This window comes from Equus quagga, chromosome 4 (genome assembly GCF_021613505.1).
Source record: "Equus quagga isolate Etosha38 chromosome 4, UCLA_HA_Equagga_1.0, whole genome shotgun sequence".
Lineage (NCBI taxonomy): Eukaryota > Metazoa > Chordata > Mammalia > Perissodactyla > Equidae > Equus > Equus quagga.
The window spans coordinates 139,955,622-139,964,743 of record NC_060270.1 but is presented as its reverse complement, the minus strand read 5'-3'; the positions used below and the strand labels follow the sequence as shown (position 1 = coordinate 139,964,743).

The window sequence follows — 9,122 nt, the reverse complement described above, 5'->3', positions numbered from 1 at the left end:
CACCATGCATACACAAACATACCCCACAACTACACACATATACACTACGCATACACGCATACACTACCCCACAAACCTTTGTGTTCACATAAGAAGTGGGGGTTGGGCAAACAACCAATTAATTGGGCCAAGTCTCAAAGGAGAGGAAATGAAATGAAAAATCCAAGCTGGGTTATAAAAATAAGTATTTTTTTCCAACGTGCAGGAGGCTCATTATATTAATTAAACATTATTGCGTGAATGAGGGGAAGGAGGGTGATTAAGGCAGGGACGAGGTGAGCGCTCCCGCTTGCTGCCCGAGGCGGGGGGTGGTCGCAGATATTAATCTCTCTGAGCACTCAAATGTTGAAGAGATAAACACTTGAAATACGAAAATGTTTTTCTCCAGAGTAGACCTGTGACCCTCCAGGAAAGCAAGCACAGGCTGGGTCAGGAGGCTGGCCGCTGTGCTCTCCTGGCCTCTGTCCCGGGGGAGGGGCGTGCAGGGGACCCAGCCAGTCTGTGGGGTGAGGGGCAGCAGAGTGGCTCTGGGGAACCCTGCAGAAGGGGACGTCCCTTCCCCCTTTTATTCTCCAGTCAGGCAACATCTGACCCACCAATTTCCAGAACTAGCCCCTTTCTTCTCAAATGCTTGTGGGGGCCTAAGGTCCAGGCCTGGGAAGCAGGAAAATTGAAAGCTAATGCATGGTGTGCGGGAGCCAACGTGCTGTGGCTCGTGAGAGCTGGTTGTTAAATTTTCTGGAATTTTGCAAGCCAGTCAAATGCAATCATTATTAAAAATTAAATTACATAAAGTTACAATTAAATAAGTTATATTAAAAACTAAAGGTAATAAATTCCTGAAAACTCAACACTTCCTAATTATTTTAATACATTTTACCAGTACCTATGCTCCCGAAGTCATTCACGAGTATTGTATCCGTGTGATGGGAAAAACCACATAACGCTGTGTTATTGTGCCTCTCCCTTCACCTCCGATGCCGTCATGTTGGGAGCTCGAGTTCAGCCATAGCAGGAGTATTTACACCACCCAGCGTGCACCAGGACCAAGCAGGGCTGCTGTTAGCCCCCTGGAGCCGGTCGACGCGCATTTCCCAGAAGGGCCCTGTCAAAGCGGGCAACTGTGAGATGGGGATAGCCCTGCGCTACGTGTTCAGAAGGGCTGAAGGTCCCTCTCTACCAACAGGGCCAGGGTTTCAATTCCTCTGAAACCCGGCTCTCTGGAACTAAAGGGGGCTTTGTGATGTTTCAAGCACCGGCAGCAACACTCCCCCGGAGGCCACGGGCCAGGCAGCTCTGCTGGACACCCACAGGGGTGGCAGCACTTCAGGCCCTCGACTCGGTTTTCTGCAGAAGCGATGATCCCCTTGGAGGACTATCAGGCAGACTTGAGGCCAGTGGTTTCCTAATGAGCCATTTTAGGAACAATACCCAGCTTGGAGTTGACAAGAGGCTCTGTGACAGTGGCAGCAAGTGCTGGCTATGGGGACACGGGACACTGACTCATCCCATCTCCCAGGACCTCCCCACTGCTCGTTCCTTCTTCCTCTTCTTTCTTTCGTGTCGGCCCCTCTCACCGCTCCCCGCTCCCAGGCTGTACTGTAGTCAGGAGGAGAGCCAGGCACCACCCCGCAGCGATTCTGCAGGGTGATGTCCCGAGCAAAGGCTGCAGTGGTTTGTGGGCAAAGAGCAGAGGACGGTCTGTGTGGGAGGTTGGGAAGCTGGTCAGGGAAACTGGAGCTGAGAGACGTGGAGCAGGAAGCCCTAGCCTTCTCATCTTTGCATCTGCAGCTGGCCTACCTGGGAACGTCCGGTCGCTCGGGCTGGTGCTGCTGGTCCAGGCGCTCCTGAGCCACTTGGCGTGGTCGTACATCCACCCACAGGGCTCCTCAGGGAAATCGAAGTTGCAGTTGAATCCTGAAGGGAGCTGCAAGTCTTTGTCTAAAAGGGAAAAAAGAACAACCAGAGGAGGGCAGATGAAATGGGTTCGGAGAAGAGCTGAGCGGCACTGTTTGAATTACTGGCAAGGCCTACTCGAGAGCAGAGAAAGAGCGGCTCCCCGTGCGGATTCATTTAACTCATCCTGGCGACCGCCGGCTCTCGGGTCAGCCTCTGGTCTCATCCTTCCCAGGCAGGAAAGCCAAGTCTGCCGTGGTTCCCATAGTAAACAATTACAAATGAGGCCACCAAATGGCTTCAGGCTCTACACAGCCTCTTCTGTCCACCTTGGAGAGCAGACAAATGTGAAAATCGCGGTTCCCTAAATGCCAGAGAAGAATGTCTCCCCAGGGCCTCAGGGAAGGCTTGCTCCTGCCAACCTGGCTCTCAGAAGCGATGGGGCAGCCTGTTAGCATCCGGAGGGGCTCACACGCCGGCAGGAGCTGGCCAGGGAGGAGAAAGCGGCCTCGGAAACAAGGAAGGCTTGTGTGCTGCCCTCCGGCATCCCCATGGGGGGGCGCACTGCCAGGTGGGCAGTGTGGCAAGTGGGGGCAAAATGAGGGGGCCAGACCAGCCAGCCGGCCAGCTCAGCACCGACCAGGAGGAGAAACAATGTCATGTGGCACTGGGGGCCTGAAGGCCAGGGCCCCAGGGGCAGCCGAGAACACTTCCCTCGTGGAAATCACAAAGTGACCACACACCGGCTCACCCCATCTGCTTGGTTGTTCACCTGCCTGAGCCAGAAGATGGAATCCACTAGGCTCTGAGAATCCAGTCTGAGCCGGTGCCAAGGATGTGAGGAAGTGGGGTGGTGAGGGGGGGGCGAGCAGGGCTGGCCTGGAGGGCTGCCAGCAGGGGCCGAGGAGGCAGCAGAAGCTGCTGGCCACTTCGGGGAGCAGGGAGGAAGCGGGGCCTTTGGCCTTCTCACTTCCCTTCTCGGGGTTCCCAGAGAGGACTTTCCGTGGGGAAGGCCAAGCATGCAGGCTAGGAAGTCTAAAAGGGAACAGCAGATTGCTGGAAACAAACGCTCACACTGTGGGGGTGGGGAGGGCTCCCTCGTAGGGCAGGGCTCACGGGCCTTGGAGGCAGATGCCTCCGGGTCCTGTTTGTGCCTCCCTTTCTGGAGAGAGAATACCCAACGTTGGCCCACCCTTGGCCAAAGGCAGCTGGAGTCGACAGGAAGCACGTGGAATCTATTACAGAAGCATCAACTCCTGGCTTGGAAGGTCGGCCCTTGGCCCTCACTGTCCCCTTCTCCCAACAATTTCTGAATTTCTATTTTTCCGTTCAAAAATATGGAGTAATTCAGTATACCATAATTGCTCTCTACTGTTTACATGCATACTGTATCATAGGAACCAAACTCCACAATGAGATCTTTTGCAGAAAAAGAGAAGGGAGGAACCAGCAGAGAAACCTCAAATGAAAGAAACCACTAGAAACCGGAGAATTATGTTAAACTTGGGCGAGTCTGCGGCGGAACCTTCCGTTTTCCTTGGATCTCCAGTTAGACAGAACCCCTCCCCTGTGCTCCACAGGCTCGCCCCGCTAATCCGATACCAGGCATTAACTCCCTGTGCATTCCACCTTTGGCTCTCAAACTGTCCTAAACATGTCTTGGAAGATCCTCCAAGTCGCTTTCTCCTCTTCATAAAACAAAAACAAGTTCATTAAAATGTCAGAATTCTGTATTCAACTAACCCTGACCAAGTGTCCCCCACCCACACAACATACACCAGCACATTCCTGAAAGCATATGCATTAAATTATCATTTTCAGTCACACAACTTCAGCATTTACTTTTGGCTCCTCTCCCATGCTTCTCTGTAGCCATCTTTTGGAGCCATCCATGCCATCAGTGCAGTTCCTCATACTGTCAAGTGGCTGAGTGCGGGGTCCACGGGTTTCACCATCTACCCGCGGGGTCTGTGCCACATTGCTGTGTCTCCATCACTTCCCAAGTCTCTTCACCAATTTCCCTCATTTCACTTAATGAGCGCTTAATAATGATCAGTAATTTACTGTAAACGGAGGCTGTCAAGCAGTAAATTCTAGCCAAAAATGCCAGGTGTTCCAAAATTTGTGGTTTGTTAGGAATGTCCTCATACTCCATAACCTTCGAGATATGATTTAAATTATGACATCCTTTTGGACTCTGCCAATTATTGTTTTTAGATAACTTGGATGCGTTTAGAAGATAAGATGAAAGTACTACAGATTTCCACGTGAAGAGACGCATCCAAAATAAGGCAGCCCTGAGTTTTGAAGGAACAGTTCAGGTGCCTTTTCCCGTTTCTGCCTTTGTCACTGACCCGCACTGACGGGGAGGCGCCAACTCTGAGCTGTAATTGGCAGACTTCCTCTGTCGGTGGTGGAACACACAGGGAGACGCAGTTAAGGAATGGCTTACTGCTGAGTTAACGGGACTGTGGCACTCCAGGACCAGATCACCCAAATGATCCCCAGATCTTCCTGACTGTACCGGGGAGACACAGCTTAGCAGAAAATGCCATCATGCTGTGGGTTAAGGATGCAGAGTGTGGGCTAGAAAAGGAGATTTCCTGAGGGAGGATGGACCCTTAGATGATGACCAGTGGGTTCATGCCTGTGGGGCTTCACTGGTTGTTCCAGTATTTGAACACTTCACAATGGTTGTAAATGGCTACTGACCGCAGCTCCTGAGTGCCCACACCTCCCTGACCTCTGACCCAGGGGACCCCAGTCCCTGTGCTCCATGCCCACTGGTCGGCACCCGTGCCACCCCGGATGAAATACGGCTCTGACCCCATTCTCACCATCCTCAAAGCTGCAGTTCTCCCCACACTCTGTGGCCTCCTCGTCGATGGGGTACGGGGTGGTGGTCTCCTCGCTCTTCACGGTGGGTCCCAACGTCTCAACCGTGGGCCTTGAGTCTGCGTAAAGGCAAGGGAAAGGAGTGAAGCCCAGCAGGAAGAAGGCGCCGAAGACCAAGTTTCCTCTCTATGCGTGGGGCTTTTGGAGAAGGAGTGAAAGGAGAGCAAAGACGCTCACACGTCTCTGAGTCACCCGTGTGCTGTCAGGGAAGCGGGGGGCATCGCCTGAGCGGAGGGAGAATGGGTCCCGAGTCTCAGAAATAGCCTCAGAGAGGCACGACACAACCCCACGCCTTTACTCCACTGCAGACGCCCGTGGCCAGCACAAGAGGCCGTGGAGACAGGAATGGATGCGGGCGATGCTGACCCCAAGTCAGGGCTCACGGTGGTCCGGGTGTTCTGGTTAAGACAGAGCGAGGGCGGTGCACATGCGAAATGAACGATGCCCACCAAAAATGGTTCGGAAAAATCTCGGTCTTGATGAAGTGAGCTCTGCTCTGTGGAGAAGGCCTACCCGTGCCTCGCCCTGTGGGTGGCTGCCCATGGGCCCTCCCGGCTCACCCCTGCCTTGGGGGGAATAGGCCTTCTCTTTTCAGCCTCCTCTGAGTCAGAGAGAACTTTTTTGAGCCAAAGCTAACCAGACCCAGGGGCCCACCTATAACAAGACAGTCTGAGCACAATCATCGAGGCCGTACTCGAAGCCAGGCAGCCGGGGAGGTGTGACCCCAGACACTGCAGTTTGCGTTTGCACAAAACTGAATGGAAAGGAATATGGATTCAAAGGGATCCAGACTCCACTTGGTGGAAGAAATTTGGGGCTGTGCCATCAGGTCAGGGTGTGGCAAATCCCAATGCTTCCTGGATCCCAACGGCCACCGTCAGGGAGGATGGCTGCCAGGGGCTGGGAGAGTCAAGTGTGGGAGGGAAGGTGGCAGAGGGATCTTGCGTGCCTGATTTAAAGGAGGCCACCGTCACTGGCTCCAGTAGATTGAGGTTCTGAGGGGAGGTGGCCCAGGGTGGTCAGATATTGCAAAAAAATTTTTTTTTACCCACATGAAGCCAAAATTCCCCACGGAAAATCTCCAGAGTTGTCACTGTTGGCAACTTATTCAAATACTAACAAGTAGCAGGCACTAGAACGGCGGGGCCAAGCCTGGCTGCAGGCAGACAGTTCTAACTCGGCTCTGGGTGACTCATTCATCCATCCATCCATTTGTCTGTTTGCTCAAGCCAGTCATTCATTCAGCAGCCATTTATGAAATGAATGAAACCATGAGTCAGCCGCTGGGTGGGGCAAAGGAGAGGTCTGGTAACCCGTGTTCAAGCCCATGTGTTGTGGGGTGGGGTCTTCATCCCAGAGTCGCCCTCCAACAGACTCCCCGAATCAGCCCGGGCATTGTTCCTCGCATTTCTATACATCTTCCTTTGCGCCATTGTGCGTGATTTGGCTCCTTTGTCAGGCACCCTTCAGGATACCATTTCATAGAGCCAGGAGCTGCAGGAAATCGCTACAGACGCTGAATAGCTTTTTCACGGTCGACTTCCCACCTTTCTGCTATTAAACACAACACACCTAACCTTTCATGCTTCCCTTTGCGGAGTCTGCCTCTTGCTCACGGTAAACAGCAAACAACCTCAAAGAGTCCTAATTTGTAAGTTCAAATTTGTCACTGTGTCGTGGAATCTCAAACTCAATTGTAAAGCAAACTGTGGGCAGCAAGCTGAGAAGGAACCATTTGAAACACAAACAAGCAGGTGAAGCGGCCCTCTCAATATTGAGCTGCAGCAACTCAACTCAGCCCCATATTTCTCCTGTTATCCTTTTGGGGTGGGAATGTAGAAGTGAACTGAAGATGAGTTGCAGAAACGAATGGAAATTTGAGAAGCAACAAAGCCGCCTGACCTAGGAGACCAGTTTCTGGAACTATTAGGTAGCCAAATGGGTAACCTGGCTGGTGGGGACCATGGGAAACCTGGGGGCGCAGGGACCGGCGAGGCACGGAGAGCCAGGGCCGGGCATGTGGAGGACGGGAGGGAGCCGCAGCCGGCCTCCTGTCCAGGGCGTTTGTACTGGGCATGCAGAGGTAACTGCCCCTGGAGCTCAGCGGTCCCGCAATTGAAACCAGATGTCACAGACTTCAAAGACAAGGAACCGGGGCAGAGGGTGACGAGCCCCAACTCCCATCTTCCCAGGAATGGACAGGCAGGACTTTGAAATGAGAAACCTGTTGCTGACCATTGCCAGTGTAATTTGCGCCAGGCTGGGGTGGGGAGCAAGAAGCGGAAAAGCCATTAGCAACTATCCAGGTAGTCATAAAGCAGGGCCAGCCTGGAAGAGGGCAGAGGAGGGGAGGGAAGGATGAGCCAGCCCCCAGCCAGGGAGAGACCTCTGCAAGTGGCTTCCTCTCCCTGGGACTCAGTTTCCCCATCTGTGAAAGAGGCATTGGCCTAGATCTGCAAGGGTTTCAAACTGTATGTCACACTCATTGGCAGGTTGTGGGATCAATCTAATGGGTCATTTCTAGCATTTTGAGATACGATGATGATCTCCAGTGTGCACCCACACGTAAGCAGGAGCTCTCCTTTGGGAACCTTCCCTTCCAGTTACATTTACGTATTGTAACAGGTATTATTAGGAGCATCCACTATTTTCCTGAAATCTTATAACAACCCCAGGGGCGTAGATATCCTGTTATGATCCCCGTTTCTCAGCTAAGATGCTCAGAGGCCAGGGATCTTGTCTGAGGCGATGCAGCCAGCCATCGGCAGCGGCAGGCCCATACTTGGCAATCCACGAGCGTGCGTGTGTGCACGCTCACATGGACGTGCTTGTAAGTCACGTGGGTCATGATACAAGTTTATTTTAAATTGTGGATGATGGTCAAGACATTTGAAAGCCAGTGGCCTGGAAGCTCCTGGGTCTCTTGCACCCTCTGAATCTGGGGAGGCCATTGATGAAGCCAGCTCATGTCACTGTAGGAAGGGCCCTCAGCTCCTGCAGGGGGACGGTGACCCACACGCAGCTGGCCGCAGGGAAACCTGGCTCTACCCGACACACTGGGGAGTAACTGCAGTCACTGGGGCTGCCTCCAGCCCCAAGGCGAGAGAGGCCACTCCTCCTCTGCACATCCTAGTGACACAGGAGCATCCCCCCTCCCCCGCCCCCAGGGGCCCAAAGGACTTCTGGGACAGGCCCTTACTAATCCTGCACGATGTCCCACCCGGTGACTGCTGACAGGTGTGGCAGAGACAGAAAAAGGGAGATCCTGGGGGCCTGGCGGGGCGGGTAGTGCTGCTCCTGCTGGCGCTGGCGCTGGGCTCCGGGTCTCTCCGAGCTCCTTCCGGCTGGCAGGGAGTGAGCTCTGCTGCCAGCTCAGCCGAGGGAGCGGGCCCAACTCAGGGGACAGGGCCCTTCCTGGGGAACAAGAAGGGTGGGCCTGATCCTGCAAGGGGGATTAGATGTGCTCCAGCCCAGGCCGCCTGGGGCGCGGGGATGAGCAAGCCTCCTGCACACACGGGGAGAAGTCCTGGTCCGGTCAGCTCCCCCGCAACAGGGTCCCTCCTGAGCAAATAGATGCCTTTCACAGATGTGGCTTCAAAATGAAAATGGTCTCTTCGCCACTGACATCTGGAGGCCAGATTCAGACATAAACCAATTACTCTATTATCGTGAGGGGTTTTTTCCTTCCTAAATCAACAGCCCCGGCCCTCTGGCCTGACGAGTCCGGGTCTAATTGAATTCGGGTTGGGTGGTGTGTGATTATGCTTTGCTTTTGAGATCCTCGGGTTGGAGAACAGCAGTGATCCTTTAAATGAGACGAAGCGTGTCCCCTGAGAAACTGTCCGAGACCAGAGGCTGCGGCGCCGCGGTCGGGGCTGGAGAGCACGGCGGGCCTGGCGGGGAGGAGCCAGGGGTCTGCAGGGTTTGGGGCTGACACGACTTCCCCAGGGTGGCTGCCCCCTCTGCCCCCATCCACGTCATGGTCTGACTGCCTCCCAGGGCCCCCAGGAAGCCAGGGCCTTACCTGTCCAGTCACAGCCCAGCACTTCCAGCCGCATCCCAATGCCCGCCGGCGACCACCTCTCGGGGTACACCCGCACATACTGCGCTGGGACGGGGTCGAACCTCCGGAGGTCGGGGGTGTCGTAGTGCATGTTCCCTTCGAAGAGCTGCAGGGGAGACAGGCCGCTGAGCCCTTCTGCAGGGCCCCACTCACTGCTCCCCTTCGTCTGCTCCTCCTGTCCCCAACATCCGACCAGAAGGCAGCGTCATAGCTGACCCCTGGCCCCTGGACATCACCATCCATGGCCAGAAGGCAGCATCATAGCTGA

At 54.4% G+C, this 9,122-nt stretch overlaps 1 protein-coding gene across 2 annotated transcripts in view; it reads right to left on the bottom strand.

Annotated features, from left to right (window-relative positions):
- The window catches only part of NRP2 (neuropilin 2), a 112,226-nt gene that overhangs the window by 42,664 nt on the left and 60,440 nt on the right, over positions 1-9,122 (bottom strand). For both annotated transcript variants that reach the window (XM_046658117.1, XM_046658116.1), the window contains exons 10-12: positions 8,816-8,960; positions 4,734-4,850; positions 1,801-1,941 (exon numbers count right to left, since the gene is read on the bottom strand). In XM_046658117.1, coding sequence (XP_046514073.1) covers positions 1,801-1,941; positions 4,734-4,850; positions 8,816-8,960 — 403 coding nt within the window. The remainder of the gene's footprint in view (positions 1-1,800; positions 1,942-4,733; positions 4,851-8,815; positions 8,961-9,122) is intronic.